We start from the raw sequence: 20,548 nt of genomic DNA on the forward strand, positions 1-20,548 counted from the left end.
TTAAATTTTGGGGAAGGACCTCGGGCCCTCAAGGCTCACAACTTTTTCTAATTATTTTGGGAGGTTGGGAGTTTGGGAGAGGAATCTGGCCGCTGATGGCCTCTGAGGTGTAAGTTTTTCACACCTAACTGGCTGTATGCGCTTAATATATCTGCACAGATATCTAGGAGTTATACTTTAGACCCACTCTCTACCATGTCCAGCAACTTACTAGCTAAACTGAGCCAGGGAGTGCTGATATTCAGTGCTAGCTGGCTAAATTAAAACTTCTACCCTGGAACACTTCCGCATTGCCACTTTTTAATCCAGCTAAATTTTAGTCAAGAAATGACTTAGTTGGCTAAAACTTAGCTGGTCAGCAGGGGGAGATATTTAATCTCTCTAGATTTGTCTGACTAAGTGCTGAAGTTAGGCCTAGAAGAAATAGTGCCCATGTTAAAAAAAGAGGCGTGTTTATACAAATGTTAGACATACCACAATACGGAGGAAAAATTTGTGACCCGCGATAATGTGTGCGTCGCAGGATGCTGCATCGCAGTGTGCGATGCATTAGTGGGTCATGCACCCAAAGCAGGAGATACGTGCACAAGTCTGGCTGATATGTGCATAACTTTTTTTTTAATACTGCCTATGTACGCGCATATCTCCCATTGTGCACACATGAAAAGAAGCAGAAAAGAGGCGAGGCGTTGGCATAGGGAGGAGACCAATAATGTGAGCATATATACTTAAGCCCAAGGGTCTCCCATCTCATTACTTTTCTAATGCTATGGATGGCATGTAAGTCCTAAAAGCAAAAGAAATAGACTACTCAGTGGCCTATAACAGGTTGGGGCTAATAGGGTGAGAGGAACTCATATAAGCTAGGGGTATTAGGAAGTCCTCTCCCTTGCCTGTGTGAAATGGGAACAAACTGGTGAAACTGCAATGGTAGTGGTGCCCCTCTCTTTTAAAATCCCCCCACTTGTGGTGAAAGCGGAATGAGCCCTAACATATAAGTTTTAGAAAGAGAGCAGGGAAAAAAAATATATTTATTTTGGTCCAGCAGGGCTATGCAGATGTGTGTGAGAAAAGCCCCCCATTTTACCAGTCGTGATAATATCCGTCATAATAACCGCAACACGTGATAGCTGCTATCCAATAATACGATTTATTCCTCTATACTGCATCAAAAAAAGGTGTTATTTCCAACGTTAAGTCCAGCATTATTGTATGCTAAATCATCACAGAATGCGATAGGAGACCCTAATTTGCATTAACTCCTCCCATTTGCTTACTCATAATAAAATTTACATGCTTGCTTGAGACACAACATTTATCGTGCATGTAAAACACATTAGACGCCATTTAATGCACATTAGGGCTTCAATGTGATTTGAAAAATGACCCTATTAGCTAGATAAATCTTTTTGAATAAGATCCTAAATGTGATTAGAATCACTAGAACAGATACTTATTAGAATGATTATCTGAGAAACAAACGTTCTTTTGACATCATTTATCAAGGATTTCTCACATGGACAGATAACTTAAGCCTGCTGCATACTTTACACAGTTCTTTGAAGCAGAAGATCTTATTACACATAAGACAGTGTATTTGTTTACCCACTATGATTCATTTCCATGTGATTCTAATGTAGGTAAACCTTGTTCTGAAAAGCATACTTGAGAAATATGAACCTGACATCTGAATATGTTGTACCAAAAACACGTTCATATACTGTTGGCTTACAGATGATTAACACATAAATTAATTGCCAAGTTAATGTGAATCAAGACATATTCTAGATGCTATTTACATAGTAATATAGTTTGATGCTGGCAAAAAAAGATCAGTTGACCCATTTAGTCTGCCCAGTTATTCTAATTCACATTGGTAAGAATATATCCCAGCTGCTAGCCATAGAAGCTTGACTGCTTGGAGGATATTGGTCCTTATCTAAGTCAGTTTTTGTTGTCTTCCTCATTGCTTCTCCGCTATTCTGGATAGACGCACATACAAAGTCCTAAACTCAATTTAACAGCCACAGCACTCCATCCACCTACAAGGCCTGTAACAATCCAAGCAGTCACTAAATCTAGCAAGGCCATTTCCAGAACATCCAATCACCTAGGTACCCATGGTCTTGCTGGGTGATACTTGATTACTACCAACCTGCCAGTACCAATCTGGTTGGCTTCTGGGTAGATGTCACCAGCTTGGTTACTCCATGACCTCCTCAGAAAGCTATAAGCAAACTAAATTACAATTATGATATAATAAACCTCCCATTCCAAAACAGCATTAACCACCAGTACTGAAACATTATACCAGGCTCTAAAACACCATTACTCATCCTATTAGCAAAACAGAACAAGCCAAGCTTCTATAGATCCCTACATAGAACTAACACATTAGCAGAATACTTACTCAATCCCACATGCAGAACACAGACAGACTCTCACCAAATATAGAATAAAGTGACCATAAAGTAGTAATACAAATGTGCAGACAAAAACTAAACCATAACAGGCCAGACTATGTATGCAGTGCAACAATTGAAAAACAGAAACATTACAATTCCTCATAAAACATCAAACAATAAAATCAGGAAATAGAAATCATCAGTAGAAATCAAACCATACTAACAAAAACAATATTTCAAAACAGCTGACCAATAATATAAAACTCATATAAAATTTTCAAAGACCAATAAAATATTTCAAAACAGCAGACACATATACTATCCAATACTTAAAACTTAAAAAAAAATAAAATAAAACCCCTGTCCATAACTAGGATCTTTTGATTTCCAGATACCCTGAGATTGTTGTGGATTAGCAGGGGAGAAAAGAGGGATTATTGCTCACAGTCTTTCTCCTCTCTCCTATATATACACACATACTGAATCACAGAATATGTTATCACCTGCAGACATGCTCTCACAAACACACATGCACAGACATGCTCTAATACATACACACACAGTCATGCTCTCTCACATACACATCCACAAACATGCTCTGTTTCACACATACACCCACACACACGTACTCACAAACCACAGATATGCTCTCACAAACGTATACACCCCCAGATATACTATCTGCACACAGAGACAGATATGGTCTCACAAACACATAGACACAGACATGCTCTCTCTCACACACACACACACACACAGACATGATTCTCTCACACACACATAGGCTGATACAATAAGAGAATGGAAAACAAGCTCTCAGTGATGAGCACACAGTGTTCCAGCACGCGCCCAGCCATACACACACAGACATTGCCTCTCTCTCTCTCACACACACACACACACACAGATATGCTCAGTTCCTTCCCCCTTCCCATCAGGAAGAAGTCCAGTGGGCAGCCTCCTCTTCTTGAGGCTGTGGGGGAGCTAATGCTGCACTGTTTCCTGCATCTGCGGGGGGAAGGGAGCGGCACGTGGAGGACACACTGTTCTTTCCTCTGGCCACAACTGCATGGCCTTTCCACGCACTCAGACCCACCACTTCCTCTTCCAGGCTGTGCGGGTGGGAAGAAGAGACCATGCTGTTACCACCCACAGACTGATGGCACTCTAGGAGGCCATGAGCCTCATCCTCTTCTGCTGCCAGGCAAGATGGGTTCGCCTGGAGGCCACAGGCCTCCTTCTCTTCTGTCACCAGGTGCAATGGGCTCCCCCGGTAAACACAGGCCTCCTCTTCTTCTGCTGCTGGACAGAATTTGTTATCCTGGTGGCTGCGGATCTCCTGTTCTTCTGTTGCCAGGCAGGATGTGCTCTCCCAGAGACCACGGACACTATTCTTGCCAGGGTGAGATGGGATCCCCTGTCCCCGGGTGCCCTCTACAGCCTGGAACCTGAGGACCTTGACCCCTCTGTCTCCCCATTGCCATGCTACTATCTGTTAGCCAGGGCAACCAAAATACTCATATGGAAGATAAAAAGAATAAGGAATGCTAATAGAGAAAGTTGGGGGGGAAAGCAATGAAGTACACGGCTTTCAAAAATTATCTTTACCCCTGAGTACTCGAAAAGAGGCATGGGACAGATCCACCCCAATGTCACCAGTTTGTAAAGGGTGCACCCTGTCCCAATCACAAAATTGTATGGAAAAAAAACAATTAAGAAAATGAAGAAGTGGAGATAGCTAGATGACAAATGAAATAGATGAGCACTAAAGTGTTTGGAAGGTCTCTCTCTCCTATGGAGCTTCTCCAAATGGTTTACATGGTACTAAACTGTTGCGGGCCAGGTAGCGCTCTTCCAAGGCTGAGCAAGATGGATGCATAGTGGTGAAGCTCTCTCCTACTGACCACTTTTTTTCACATTTGCATTGCCCCTAGCCTACTTCCAAATTATATTCCATGATGATCAAGCTGCTTAATCGGTCTGAATGGTGTGTAAGCAGAAGACTGCGGACCTAAGACAGTTTTCTTACAGCAAACAGCCCCTGGAATCTCTCGAAGCTGATAGAGGGCCACCTGCAGAAGTTAGTGAAGGCTCGGTCCTAGAAGCGGTGGCACCAAACTCCCTCCCCACCTCAAGACTTACTGACTTGCCATCTCGAGACGAGATCCGGGGCTGACTTTTGGAAATCCAAGTTGACATGAAGCAGCACAAGAAAGAACTTTTAAACTCCATCTTGGAAGTAAGGAAAGATTTAGCAGCCCTGGGTTCCCATGTCAATGACCTTGACATTCAGGTTGAAGGTCATGCTGATGCTATCAACCATTTATCAGCACAACAGAAATTACTGCATACTGAGACCTCGGTCCTTGCATATAAGCTAGAAGACCTTGAGAACAAGTCATACTGGTGTAATCTGAAGATTTGGGGGCTACCTGAATCGGCAGACTATCAAAGCGCCATGGAACCCCCATTAAAAATTTGTACTTTCATACTCACTACTGCAGGGGCCAAAGCCACGATTGATACACCCTTCTTCTCTCCAATTAAAAAAGAGCATGCTCATTGAACCGGTAGATATAGTATACTTGGATTTTCAGAAGGCGTTTGACAAAGTTCCTCATGAGAGGCTTCTAGGAAAAGTAAAAAGTCATGGGATAGGTGGCGATGTCCTTTTGTGGATTGCAAACTGGCTAAAAGACAGGAAACAGAGAGTAGGATTGAATGGGCAATTTTCTCAGTGGAAGGGAGTGGACAGTGGAGTGCCTCAGGGATCTGTATTGGGACCCTTACTGTTCAATATATTTATAAATGATCTGGAAAGAAATACGACAAGTGAGATAATCAAATTTGCAGATCACAAAATTGTTACAACCCTAGAAAGAGATCTAGGTGTCATAGTGGATAACACATTGAAATCGTCGGTGCAGTGTGCTGCAGCAGTCAAAAAAGCAAACAGAATGTTGGGAATTATTAGAAAAGGAATGATGAATAAAACGGAAAATGTCATAATGCCTCTGTATCGCTCCATGGTGAGACCACACCTTGAATACTGTGTACAATTCTGGTCGCCGCATCTCAAAAAAGAAATAATTGCGATGGAGAAGGTATAGAGAAGGGCTACCAAAATGATAAGGGGAATGGAATAACTCCCCTATGAGGAAAGACTAAAGAGGTTAGGACTTTTCAGCTTGGAGAAGAGACGACTGAGGGGGGATATGATAGAGGTGTTTAAAATCATGAGAGGTCTAAAACGGGTAGATGTGAATCGTTTATTTACTCTTTCGGATAGTAGAAAGACTAGGGGGCACTCCATGAAGTTAGCATGGGGCACATTTAAAACTAATCGGAGAAAGTTCTTTTTTACTCAACGCACAATTAAACTCTGGAATTTGTTGCCAGAGAATGTGGTTCGTGCAGTTAGTATAGCTGTGTTTAAAAAAGGATTGGATAAGTTCTTGGAGGAGAAGTCTATTACCTGCTATTAAGTTCACTTAGAGAATAGCCACTGCCATTAGCAATGGTTACATGGAATAGACTTAGTTTTTGGGTACTTGCCAGGTTCTTATGGCCTGGATTGGCCACTGTTGGAAACAGGATGCTGGGCTTGATGGACCCTTGGTCTGACCCAGTATGGCATCTTCTTATGTTCTTATGATAACCGGGCCAGGGACCTGAATTTTTTAGAATATGCTCAGATCATATATTTTATTTTAGCTCAACAGAAGACTTTGGCCTTGCAACATGGGAAATCATTATTTGAAAACTTTTGTGAGCAGGTGCACCAGATAAAGGGCCTAGTTTCTAAGTCTATGCTCTTCTCAAGGGCAGGTAAATGTTACATTTTCATACATTCATGCTTGGAAGTTGGATTTGGGGACTGACTTGAGTGAGAAAGAAGGGGATTATATATACTCTTGTGCAACTAAATGTTCTATCTATGTCAACCTTCAGGAGAACTGTTAAGCTCCATCGTATTTCCCCCTCTGTGAGAGATTTATGTTGGTGAAATTGAGGGGGATACAGGCACTTTTATGCATATATTGGTGGCACTGTCCAGGGATAGCTTCCTGCTGGCACCAAGTTGCTGACTGGACATCTACCATTCTGGGTACAGGGGAATTAATGGACGCCTGCTTTATGTTATTAGGGCTTCTAATTACATATCTCACTAAATCTCAGTAATGTCTCTGCCAACAAATCTTTATAGCAACTAGATGTGTGATTACTTCGTATTGGAAACTTACGGAGGCACCATCTCTCCAGGACATTTTACGATGTTTATATACAAATTATCGTCTAGCTTATTTAATGGCTTAACTTCGTAATCGTTTATCGTCCCTTCACACTATTTGATACACCTATGTTCAATGGAGGTGCTCACAGGGTTTGGTTATATCCTCAGACTGGGTTCTTTTGCTTTTCCTTCTTTGTACCTAATGTAAACTTTTATTTCCTTGGATATGGCAGGATGCTTTTCCTTGGTGTTAGATGGCGATCATCACTATTTGTGCTTTGTACGGATTGTACCTTTTTACACTTAATATTTCTGCTTTTCTAAATGTGTGCAGTACTGCTTGAGGGGGAGTGTTGGGTTCTTTATTGGAAAATTATGAATGTATGTATGTGTCATCTGTTACTATTTTGCTAATGTGGTAACATCCAATAAAAATTTGTAATTATAAAAAACTGTTGTGGGTCCAGTTTCAGCCTCTTATAGAAAGACTAGGATCCATCAGCTTCTCTTTCCTTGCCTTATCTCATGTGGCTGTGGCAAGGGTTTATGCTTGATTTCAGCTGAAAGGCTGAAACAGTTAAGATGAGATACTGAATTTGTGATTAAAGGCAATGAAATAAACCTTCTGCTAAGATACTCTCTGTGCAAAGTTTAGATTATTTAACACAGTTTCTTAGGAGGGTGATTCAGTCATGTACTCCTGGGCCTGGATATATCTGGAAAGGAAATCTCTCAGTTTCTCAGCTTCTGGCTCCTTTGCTCCTTCTTGTGATTTTACATGTAGCTTGGCTATGATGCAAGAACAGCTGTCTGTCTATTTCCTCAGAGTGCTTACTTCTATCTCTCCCTCTTGATAATTAGTTCTTCAGGAGAAGAACTGATTGCCGAGCTCCAGATACACTCCTCTCTTCCTGGCTCCTGGCTCCAATTCTGACCACCCTTGTCCCTCACACTCAGACAGAGCCAGCCAATTTGCATTTTTTCTTCCTTAAATGGTCTCCCAGAATTCCTTTGGCTTTCTCCTCTGATGACTATGTAGTGCTATTATCTGGGCCGGTTAAATAGTACAGCACTTTTCACAACTTGTTAATACTGTGTGTGCTGGATGCCAGTTCTTACAGAACATTTGTCATTCATGTGATAGCACAAGGGGGATTTGACATATTTTTATATTCCTTCACCTTGGCTGAGGTGGCTTGATGTCTCTGCAGGATGAAAAACCTCTTTTGGCAAGTCCAAAACACATCACTCAGTTCCAGCTGCAGCTCTGTCCACATTATAAGGCTCCAACCCATGATAAGCTCATGGGGACATGAACCTGGTTTATAGTAGCTTGCTACACATACAGCCACCAAAACTAGCAAAGCCACTGTCTAAAATCATCCAGCCTTTTGATACTCATTGAAGTACCAGAAAGTGGAACATAAATAAAATAAATAAATAAAGATATTTGTGTTTTAACCATGGTCTATCTTTAAAGATTACCTCAGCCTTCTTTGAAGCCTGATGCAGGTGTACCATTTTGTTAGGGTTTTAACCATCACTCCATGCAGGTGACACGGACCTCTTTAGAAGCCTGATGTATCCCTACTGCTGTTTGGGTTTAATCAAGCCTGATACAGTTGCACTTCTACTATGTGACCATTAGTCTGTGTTTTCTTCTCTTTGGGCCTCCAAATTTCACATGCCTTAGCAAGTCCTTTTCTTCATTTTTTTTCATCTGTCACCCCACCTGCATTACCTGTTACTTGCTATGTAACCAAGTATGTTTAAATTGTGTCAGTTTGGGAGCCATGAACTCTGCTGGTAGGCTATTCCAAGTATCCACTATCTTTCCTGTCTACAAATTTATATCATGATCCCTTGTTCTTGAATTTCCTTTTCTAGAGAAGATTTCACTTTCCCATATATTGTTAAAGCCTGTAATGACTTCCATTCTTTCTTTTAGTAAGTATATTCTGAGCATCTCAAACTCTGGAATTCATTGCCAGAGGATATGGTTAAGGCAATTAGTATACCTGGGATTAAGAAAGGTTTGGACAAGGTCCTGGAGGATAAGTATATAAACTATTAATCAATAGGGAATAGCCAGTGCTTGTTGCCGACATTCATAGCATGGGATCTATTTAATGTTTGGGTACTTGCCAGGTACTTGTGACTTGGACTGGCCATTGTTGGAGACAGGATACTGGGCTTGATGGACCCTTGGTATGACGCAGTATGGCATAGCTTATGTTCTTATGTTTATAGAATCTCTGTTACAGACTTTGTATTTTTGTGGTAGAGCTTGGGGTTAAGATTAAGGATAACAGGGTTAACATATAAGAATAAAATTAGCTAAGGATACTTGGTTTATCTTCCCTTGCACCTGGAACCTAAGAGGTAGGTCTCAAGAAGAATACTGAAGGGACTTTCAGCATGGGATTTTCCATGACAAGAGAACATGATCCTGGCTAGCCAGATGCAACTTGTGATAAGGACTAGTAGCCACTGACACTCAGTCAAAACCCCTTCATATACACCATATACATGAGTGAGATGGGACCACAAATTCTAACAAATGCAGATGTACCACCCAGCCTGGCACCAAGAGCCCATCAATTATTAAAACTCAACAAGGCAGCCTACCCAGACCTTACCAATTATGAGAAATCATGGAAGGTATCATTTATAGACTACCAAAATATCTACCAATAATCTATGAGTCAATTTAGCCTATAGAGCAAACCTCTATAAAACAAGGGTTTTTTGGGAAGGCAGCCAGTTCTTCAACCCTATCTCCAGCTGATAAAGGCAATACATCAGAAGACTTCAAGATGGTAAAGAAGTCTCCAGACCCTGAGAAGTCACCCTGAGGAACTTCACCTCTGGCCAAGGTGCAAGGACTTCAAACCAAGCGAGAGTGAGAGAGAAAAAGCAACAGGATGGATAAGTATAGACTATATGTTGCCAAGCACAGGCTATTCTGTATCCTTTTGTGAAAATACAAATAAATCACTTCCCAGCAACTTAAAGGCTGTTGACCAATTATGGAGCCCGGAGACAGAGAGGTACCCAAAGTTGTAATTGGAATTAACCTGTTTGTGAGCACCTGTTTTCTAAGATTAGAATGGCTGATACCTGGGAATGCTAATGAACGTCAATATGTTATAGCCCATGCTCAAGGACAGTTTGCATCTTATTTGAATCCTTATGGTAAAAAGAACCTGTATACTTGTCTAGTTATCCCTGTGTTTAAATACAATTAAGCTTACAATCTGAAAGGAACTGTTTTCCAGATTCTTCAGGCTGAAAACCTGATGTGAGTATTCCCAGATTGATCCATGCTTAATGATTTTTATATCCCAAATTCATAATTTTATACTTTTTCATTTTGAAGTTCATTTTCCAAACCCTTCACTACTCTTCCAGTTTTATCAATTGCCCTTTCATGTATTTTTCTAACCCTTCCAGCATGTCTACTCTGTTACAAAGAAGACATTTTTTCTCCTCAAGTTTCTCAGCAATGCAGCTATTGATACAAAAAAAAAGTTCCAGTACTGAGCCCTGGCAGCCCCCATGACACTATGCTTTTACCACCACTCTTTCTCTCAAGCAGTTTACCCAGGCATGTAAAATGTTATATTTCATAAGCATATGTCACAATGTTATTTCTATCACGTTGTGAGATCTACATATAGGGCAGGGTTCTCAACATACTCAGCAAGCTGGGGAACAGACAATTATCTGGCTAAACTTAGCAACAAGTCTCCTGTTGATTTCTTTGGTTAAACTTACCACAGTAAATTTAGCCAGGTAAGTTCAAACCTACTTGGTTATATTCTGATTCTTGGTTATATTATATAGCCAGATAAATGGTAGGATAACAAAACTCCAAAACACCAGAGCCCCTAGCAAAAATATTTGCAGGCTTGCAGGCCCAATCTACCAACCCCAACCTGCTAAATAATTGAAAACGTTCAGAATAGTTCCCCTACCCCTCTTGTCCCACTAGTCTACCAAATGAATCAAAAAGGTAGCTCGCCTACCAGCCCAGGAGCCTCATACCTCTCCCTGTTCCCCCTCCCCCAAATTCAGCAAATAAATCTGGCTTTCAGGCCTCATTCTCATTCTAACCACTCCTCTCCCTGGTAACCCTAACCAAACTCTTCTGTTCTACCTGGCACCAACCAAAACCTCCACAGCCCCTGGGAGCTCAGTATGATCATAGCACTCCTGGCAGCATGTATCATTGCTTTACTGTTTTGAATACAGCTGGTTAAGTACTACATTATTTGGATATATGTACCTAGATAACTTTAGGACTGTTCTGAAATAGTCCTAGAGTTATACCGTTAACTTGGGGCCTCATTTTCTAAAGTATCGCAGGCCTCCGATACTTTAGGTAATGAGGGGTGGGGGGCCGAAATGGGGGGCGGTCCTGTGCTAGCCGGCAGCGATCGCACTGCCGCAGTGCGATCACTGCCGGTTTCGCACCCAATAGAAGGTGTACACCATAGAAGGTGTAGCTATTGGGCGCAAAATAGGACGCGAAAAGGCCCTTACCTTTTCGTCATCTGTGGCGTCTTTGCGGAGTCGGCCCCAGTGGCACCCCGACTCCTCCTCTTCCGGGGCCGACTCCGCCCCCATCTTGGTATCGCATGCAATAAGGGACTTTTCGCAAGCAAAACGTCCCTTATCGCGTGCGATCCGTCTGGTAAATGACCCCCTTGGTCATATAACTCTGAATATTGGCTAAGTTAACCAGATAACATAGCTCCACCCTAGAATACTCTTGCATCACCTCTGCATTTGATAATGACTTAGCCAGTTAGTTTTGGTGTGGGAGGGGAAAATATTTAAAACCCAGGTTTATCTGGAAGTTATGAGGTTGATATTCAAAAGTCATTTAGATGGATAACTAAAATGTTATCCATCTAATTGGCAAAACAGGCAAACAGAGAATTATTCAGCTAAATTCTAGCCAGATACATCAGGGGTGTTCCAGAGGTGAGTTGGAGGCCTTTTGGGTAGACGTCGATTAGCAGCATAAGTTAACCAGCTAATTCTGATACTCGGCGTTAGCTGGATAACTTATATGGCTAACTCTGGTCATGCTGCTGGCCTGTCCTAAAGTTAGCCGGATAAACATATCTAGCTAACTTTAAGATAATTGAGAAAAGTCAGCAGTGTGTCCGTGCTAACTAGCTGGCTAACTAGCCAAGCCATTCAGCAGCTGAGTATTGTCCTGTATGAATTTAGGAAAACAATAGAAATGTGCAGCCCCAATTTTTTTGTTCCAGTTTGTTTTTTGTTTCAGGAAATAGGGTAGGTTCTCTTATTCTATTTATTTTTTTTTCTGTTCAGTTTATTTGCCAAACCACATGAAAAATCCTCTAAAACAAACAAATAAATTAACCCATTAAAAAAAAAAAAAGGAGCCTCCAGCAACCCTAGCTGGGACTCTCATGGCCCAAATCACTAATCTGACCTGTCTGGGACTGGCCTGAAGCCAGCACAGAGTTTTCCTGGGACCAGCCTGACACCTGTCCAGGTCTCTCCCCCATTTAAAGGTGCCAGGGTTGGGGAAACTCCCATCCTGGCCCCACTTACCGCCTTCTGGAACCTCGGTGAAAAAGGGTAAGACATCAACATAGCGTTAGCCACACCAGAGGATGATGCCAAAGTGAAATCACTTTGGTGCCATCCTTCAGGTGCATGGTAAATTTTTTAAAATATCGGGACCCAGGTTGCAGTGAATGGGCATCACTCCTGCCCTTTTCCTTCAAGGATCTAGGATGGGGATAAGTGGTAGTTCGTGTGGAAGCTTCCCAGTCCTGGTAGCTATAAACAGAAGGGGAGACCTGGCCATGCCCTGGGCAGGCTCTAAGCCAGCTATAATCAGATTTCAAGCTAGACCCGGCCGGCCCAGATTAGATTTTTTGGGGCTGGGAGTGGAGGTCAGAGAGGACCTAGGAGATCCAGCCAAGACTGCCAGAGGCCATTATTTTTTTCCCCAATTTACTACAAATAGAAAAAGTACCCAAAAAATGTGGGCTATTTTCATAAGACATTTTCAGTTTCTTCTATATGAACTGAACTGAAATCAGAATTTGTTGCCACTGAAACAAATGCACATCCCTACCAGACAAATCCTTTTGAATTCTGACCCCAGAATTTTTCTTACTTAGCTTTATACCATGAGGATATGATTCTTATTTGGTAATTTAAAACAAAATGTTGTCTAATATCTAAGTTAATACAACATACCATAGGTGACACATTCTGAGCAGAAAAACCACTTCTGTGTTGTAATCTTATGTAGTTCTGGTACAACTGCATCCCATGCTAGAAATAAAAGCAAAATACTAAAGTCAAAATCATGACAATAATTTCATTTTGTAGGACAAAATAACTCTTAATAGCCTTTTCCATGTTATCACCTAATTTGATAAGATACTATCTGAAAAACACAGCTTCTGACATAGTGCCATGAAAGGAAATGTTTCAGCAATCTTTCAGTGCCCTCTTGTGGAAAATGTTAGCATCTTGCATGGTTCATGATCAGAGAGTTTTTCCTATGTTGTACCTTCAGAAAACATCTCGACTTTGTGCTAATAATAACAACTTGATTTTTATTAAAGTAACACATGTTTAACTGGAGAAGTAGTATTGGTTGTAGTATTGAGGCATATTTGGTTTAAAAATAAAAAAGAGAGAGAGAACATTGGATATGGCACCTATAGAAAATAAATGAACTGCCTTTCTTCTGATTTCAGATTGAAATCAGGGCCTTATTCAAAGTTGATGTCTCCCATTTTGTGCCTATGGAAAAAAAAAAACACCTCTTGAATAAGGCCCATAGTTTTGCCTCTGTCTTCAGTTTAGTCTTTAATTCTCTCTTCCATTTAGTCAAGTCTTCTGAATCTCTTTTCCTTGTATTATGTGCCAGAGAATTACAAACCAAGGAATGAATCATTTCCCCTGCTGTATATGGAAGGCATTGCATTGTCTGATATCAATATTTTCATTGTCATTGGGTACAATATTTGCCAATTATCAGACAACCAAAACAATGTCAGGTTCTTACAGGAGGGAGAGGAAAACTAGGGAAATGTAAGACATTATAAAGAAGCATAATTTAGAAATTGTTAGAACTGATAATAATTCATTTTAATTTGTATATTAGAGCATGGAGCATTACTGTCAGCTAGAAGGCAGAATCAGCAGGCATTAACTGATAAAGAAGTCTACTGAATCCATCTGCTGAGTTAAATGTTAAAGAATTTCACACCGCATTAAAACTATTGGAACTTTTAAATAATTTTTCTGATTCTATGATCTTATAACATTGCCTTTCGTAGATGGTATAATCAGTTCATTTCCTTTGCCTAGCTATGAAGTACTTTTAATTTGCAGAATCTATTGGAATGGGCAATTATTTTATGATCATGCATACAGCCACAGGTTCTTCACTTAAATACCATCATTCAAATTAGCTGAAATTGATAAAGCTCTATGTGGGGTCTCTTCCCCCCTCCCCCCTTTTTTTGGTGAAGAGTATTGTATCCACCTTTCAGTTTTTTCTATTTTTTCTATTTTATCAAAGTTGCCCTTTTGAAAGTTTAGCCGTGGATTTACATACTGTCCCCTTTCCATTCATTAATTCAAATTTGATAATATTATGATCACTATTGCCAAGCGGCCCCACCACCATTACCTCTCTCACCAAATCCTACACTCCACTGAGAATTAGATCTAAAATTGTTCCCTCTCTCATCGGAAACTGAACCAATTGCTCCATAAAACTGTCTTTTATTGCATCCAGGAACTTTATCTCTCTAGCATGCTTTGAAATTTCACTTACACAGTCAATATTGGGGTATTTGAAATCTCCCATTATTACTGCATTACCAATTTGGTTAGCTTCCCTAATTTCTCTTAGCATTTAACTGGCCATCTCACCATTTTGTCCAAGTGGATGGTAGCAGACTCCTATCACTATTCTCTTTCTCTTCCCCAACACACAAGGGGTTTCTACCCATATAGATTCAATTGTACATTTAGGGGTAAATTTTAAAAGCCCTGCGGATTTACGCATGCAGGGGACTTGCATGCTGGGGTGCCTATGCTGCATAGGCCGCCGGCACGTGCAAAGCCCCAGGATGCGTGTAAGTCCCGGGGCTTTGCTTGGGGGGCGTGTCGGGGGGGCATGTCGGGGGCAGTGCGGCATTCAGGAGCATTCTGGGGCGGGGCCATGGGTGTGGTACCAGCCCGGGGGCATTCCGGGGGCGTGGCCGAGGCCTCCGAAGCAGCCCCCGGGCCAGGGAATGGCATGCTGGCGCGCAAGTTACACCTGCCTTGGACAGGAGAAGCCGGGGGGGAGGGGCGGAAAAAAGTTCCCTTCAAGGCTGCTCCAATTTCGGAGCAGCCTTGAAGGGAACAGGGAAAGCCATCGGGGTTCCTGTCAGGCGTAGATTTGTTCGCGCCAGGTATGAGCGAACAAATCTATGCCCGCGCGTATGTTTTAAGATCTGCCCCTTAGTCTCATGCCGGACCTTTATCCTGTTGGACTCTATGCCACCCAGGACATAAAGCGCCACACCTCCTCCCGAGTCCTCCTCCTCTGTCATTGCGATATAATTTGTATCCTGGTATAGCACTGTCCCATTGGTTATCCTCTTTCCACCATGTCTCTGAGATGCTAATTAAGTCCATGTCATCATTCACTGCTATACACTCTAATACTCCTGTCTTACTTCTTAGACTTCTGGCATTAGCATACAAACATTTTAAAGTGAGTTTTTTGTTTGTATTACATTCTGCTTTTCATTTGACAGGGATAAATTGAAATGTTTTAGCTCAGGTGAGTTTTTAATTATAAGCACTTGGACTTCTTTTCTTATTATTGGAACCTCACTGTCGAGATGCCCTAATTCTAATGCATCATTAGTATCCTTTGAAGATACCTCCCTCTGACCCATGCACTGCTGAGTGACTGATGGCTTTCCCCTTTGTTCTAATTTAAAAGCTGCTCTATCTCCTTTTTACAGGTTAGCGCCAGCAGTCTGGTTCTACCCTGGTTAAGGTGGAGCCCATCCTTTTGGAAAAGACTCCCCCCTTCCCCAAAAGGTTCCCCAGTTCCTTACAAAACTGAATCCCTCTTCCTTGCACCATCGTCTCATCCACGCATTGAGACTCCGGAGCTCTGCCTGCCTCTGGTGACCTGCGCGTGGAACAGGGAGCATTTCAGAGAATGCTGCCCTGGAGGTTCTGGGTTTCAGTTTTCTACCTAAGAGACTAAATTTGGCTTCCAGAACCTCCCTCCCACATTTTCCTATGTTGTTGGTGCCCACATGTACCACGACAGCCGGCTCCTCCCCAGCACTGTCTAAAATCCTCTAGGTGACGCGCAAAGTCTTTCTTTCCTTATACATTTTGGTGGCTGTACATTATTCCAAGTGGAATTTATCGTCTGTTTGAATAATTCTTATGTCAGTTCAACAACAGGTACTGCTGCTTGCATGGAATTCAGTTTTTCCAGAAACAGACTAAAACAACAACTATAACTCTACTCTCTTACTGTATGGAAACATTATTAAATGTAGTGAAATGGAGACTTCATCACCTCAATATTGCTGCCAAGCAATATACAGAATAGGTATACTCATTCATGCTCACTATAAACACAGCTTCACATAAATAATAGGAAAGGATTTTCAAAATATATATAATATTACCTTAAATAACCTAACTGCTGTCACCCAGCAGGTCCTACTCTCTTCATCCTCTGCACAGAGCAGTTTCAGGTCTTCAGTTCCTCCTGTGTTGTTAGGCTAGAAGGCCACAGCACATTGTTTAGCATTAACTCACATCTTCAAGATAAAACCTGTTGAAATAAAAGCTACTAAAGTTCTCCTATTTTAAAGTAGGCAGATTTAAAATGCCACAACTGCCATATGAACAAATATACCATACTAAACTTGTTCGGGGGTGGGGGGGTAATTTTCAAAAGCATTAGCACAGATAAATCCTGGTTTATGAAGGTGAATTGCACACAGAATTTTCCTCACATTCGCAGTGGGCATTCTGGGAGCTGGAGTTAGGATGGGGACATATTTACACATATACTTTTGATGTATGTAGGTAAACATAGGGGTTTAAATTTACACCTGCTTGGGCGCAGGTATTTTATGTATCTACATAAATTGGCTTTGAAACTTTTGGCTAGCCCTGTGCATGCCCACTGAACATTACCCTCTCTGAGGGTAATTTTCAAAAGGACTTCTGTGGCCCGCCTGATATGCTAGTAAACTTCCAAGAGGATGTCATGTGCGTGTATAAATTTTAGAGATGTGCATCATTTTTTGTGTTTGTGTCATTCATCGTTTTTCGGCCGCAATGGAAAATGTCAGGTTTTTTTCGGTCCGGGTCTTTTTTTTCACGAAAAATTGATTTTTAGTTAGTGCGCGCTAACTCCCCGTTAGTGCGCGCTAACTCCCATTACTGCGCGCTAAATCCCCATTGGTGCATGCTAACAAAAACCGTTATATTTTGTTACTTTTTGTTAGTGCGCACTAATGGGAGTTAGCGCGCACTAACGGGGAGTTAGCGCACGCTGACTCCCGTTAGTGCGCACTAATCGGAAAAACAAATTTTTGCAAAAAAAACCGGGAAAATCCCGATCTTTTTCGGACTCCCTGAAACATGCCAAATTGGACAATTTTGTTGAAATTTTCCAATTCGGCAAAAACAAATGCACATCTCTAATAAATTTACCTGGACTGGGTGGAAACATATCTGGGGACAGGGTTGGGCTGCAATTTATACTTTTGCATTTTCAAATGTATGCGCTTAAAATTTACTGAAAAATTTCTGTGCACAGTTTAGCAGCTGAAATTGTGTATGGGATACACAGTTTTAGTTGGATAATTTTGTAAAGGGTTAGTAAATATGTAGGTGCATATGCATATTTTCCCTTTAAAAACTGGTATAATTAATACAAGTATTTGCCATATAATTTATGCAAAATTGTCCCCTTTGTAAGTTGGTAAAAATATAAGAACAGTATCTATTGTAGCAATCAAAGTACTCAGCCCGATTCCGCATACCTTAAAACAGAATCCATAGTTGGTTGGTGCGCCATACATCTTTTTGCCCGCTATTAATACATAAACGTCACTGCAGTTAAATTCACTGAAAAACTGCAGATGCCTGGGTTCCTTCAAAGACAAATATATTGTGAAATAAATCAAATCCAAATAACTGAAGGTAGAATATTTTAAAGCATTTATTTATGAGTCTATTTCAAACATTGGCATATAAATGCAGATTTGATTAATCAAGTTCATTTCATTTTAAATAAATCATAAAAACAATTGTTTTCAAATTACAAAGAAATATTTGGTATTTGCACTCTAAGTACATTCTTTATGTTGTCTTCTCTAGAACTGAACGTTTCTGAAATTGATTTTTGTGACACTGACATTTTAGTCCAACTAGCAGCTGAGAAATTAGAAACACTAAAATAGTTGTGGTCCAGAAACAGTTGTGCATAACCTGGCGATATCAAACTACAAATTAAGAGGTCCATATTTAAAAGAATTTAGAGGGATAACTCAGACGTTACCTGGCTAAATGAATATTTGCCCACTTAGCCAGATACATTTTAACTGGCTATCTTATTATCTGGCTAAAATTTAGCTGGATAACTTAGGTTCATTCTGGGGAGGAGTTACATGAGCCAGCTAAGTTATCAAGCTAACCTGGCCTCTAGGTTGGGTCATGGTGTCAGGCTCCAGTCTAGGCCAAGGTTCCAGTGTCAGGACCTGACCTTCGGGTCAGGTTGCGGCGTCGAGCCTGGATCTGGGCCAAGACCCTGGCATCGGGATCCAGCCTCCAGGTCAGGTCGCAACATCAGACCTGGTCCCCAGCCTAAGCCGAGACCCCAGCGTCAGGCTTAGGTCCACACCTAGGCCCAGGTGTCAGGACCGGTCCTTTGTCGGATACCCAATGGATCAGGTAAGTGTTTGTTTTTTATTTTAATTTTTGGGAGTCTTGGCTGAGGCCCCAGTATCGGCCCATGCCTCTGCCAAGACCGCAGTGTTGCACTCGGGCATAGACCGCGGCCCCTGCTTTGGGCCTTGGCCTATGCACTAGGTGAGGCCCCAGCTTTGGGGCTAGACCTAAGCCTGAATCATTAGTTTAAAACAAAACAAATGAATAAAATTTGTTTCATTCACGGAGGGGCCCCGATTCATTTTTGGGGCCCCCCCAAATGAAACAAATTAGCCTTGTTCATTGCGTTTTGCAGTTTTGTTTTAAATGGATGCACATCCCTAGAATTGACTGAGTGGGTGGTATGGGTGAACTGGAGGGGAGTTCAGGCAGAAGATGCAGTAGGGCCTCAATGACCTGGAGAAGGACTGGAAAACTAGTGGGCTAATTTGTTAAACTGGTAATTTCACTCACGTGCATGTGTTTTAAAATACGATTTACGCTTGTAAATCCAAACTTCCGCGTGTAAATCCTAATTTATTTTCACACGTAAAATGTATGTATGTATATTTTTAAAATAGGAGAGTACAATATGCATGTTCAATGCATTGAAATACATGGTTTCAATGTATTGTATACATTCGTACATTGTGGGGTAAAAATATGATTATTTTATAATATGTGCTATGTGCATGTAATAAAATTCTGTGGTAAAAGTACACACAGCCACATACATGCATATATGCTGATGTGCAGTTGTTTGAAAGTTAATTAAGTTATTCTCCTTGAATTTAAGAGTTCTATTTAACCGTGAATTCAGTCAGTAGTCATTGATTATATAAGCAAACATTTTGAATACAAACCAGTAGTTGAAGTGTATTTTAACAATTCACTATTAATGTGTTTTGTTCAAAGTAGGGATGATGGAAGTGAGAGGACAGAAGCAAGAAGCTATAATCAAACAAGTGATAAATGCTTTTTTACTTTAAGCTCTGTTCAACAAGTAAAACCCAAAGAATTCCTTAAGGAATAAAGCAGCAGAAAGAAAAAGTGATGAAGATTTATATAAAATGTTGTAGAAATACTCTTCATACCAATATCACTGTTTAAAAATTATTGATCACTACTCATGTATTTCTTAAGTTCACTTTATCGCTGGGAAGAAAGAACTTCCATGATTTTATAGAATTTTGCATTCTTTATGTGCTATAACAAGGGTTTTCAACTCCAGTCCTCAAGATCCACAAACTGGTCTGGTTTTCCAGAAATCCACAATGAATATTCATGAGGTATATTTTCATGCACTCTAAGGGGTAGATTTTAAAAAATTGCGCGATCGCGTACTTTTGTTCGCGCACCAGGCGCACCAGGCGCGTAGCCGCGCGTATCTTATAAAATCCGGGGTTGGCGCGCACAAGGGGGTGCACATTTGTGCAACCTGCACGCGCCGAGCCCAGCGCGTGCTGCCTGTTCCCTCCGAGGCCGCTCCGATTTCGGAGCGGCCTCGGAGGGAACTTTCCTTCGCCCTCCCTTCCCCTACCTAACCCCCCCCCCCCCAGCCCTATCTAAACCCCCCCCCCCTTTGTTGGCAGATTTACGCCTGCTAAAAGCAGACGTAAATCTGCGCGCGCCAGCGGGCTGCTGGCATGCCGTCACCCGACCCGGGGGCTGGTCCAGAGGCCTCGACCCTGCCCCCGGGCCGGCGCCACGCCCCGGGCCCGCCCCGAAACGCCGGGGCCCGCCCCCGAAACGCCACGTCATTTCGGGAACACCCCCGACACGCCCCCTCCCCGCCCCTTTGAGAAAGCCCCGGGACTTACGCGCGTCCTGGGGCTCTGCGCGCGCCGGCGCGCGAGGGCCCTGCGCGCGTAAATCCGCCCGGATTTATGCGCGCAGGGCATTTAGAATCCGCCCCTAAGCAAATATATCTTCA

The 20,548-nt window shown here is 41.8% G+C and overlaps 1 protein-coding gene across 13 annotated transcripts in view; it reads right to left on the reverse strand.

Annotated features, from left to right (window-relative positions):
- The window catches only part of GRB14 (growth factor receptor bound protein 14), a 322,152-nt gene that overhangs the window by 123,044 nt on the left and 178,560 nt on the right, over positions 1-20,548 (reverse strand). For all 13 annotated transcript variants that reach the window (XR_003857359.1, XR_003857354.1, XR_003857355.1 and 10 more), the window contains 3 exons: positions 17,730-17,840; positions 16,359-16,454; positions 12,889-12,966 (listed from right to left, as the gene is read on the reverse strand). Coding sequence is in view for 7 of the 13 variants with exons in the window: in XM_029605622.1 (XP_029461482.1) it covers positions 12,889-12,966; positions 16,359-16,454; positions 17,730-17,840 (285 nt within the window). In the remaining 6 variants the exon portion in view is untranslated. The remainder of the gene's footprint in view (positions 1-12,888; positions 12,967-16,358; positions 16,455-17,729; positions 17,841-20,548) is intronic.

This window comes from Rhinatrema bivittatum, chromosome 6 (genome assembly GCF_901001135.1).
Source record: "Rhinatrema bivittatum chromosome 6, aRhiBiv1.1, whole genome shotgun sequence".
NCBI classification, from domain to species: Eukaryota; Metazoa; Chordata; class Amphibia; order Gymnophiona; family Rhinatrematidae; genus Rhinatrema; species Rhinatrema bivittatum.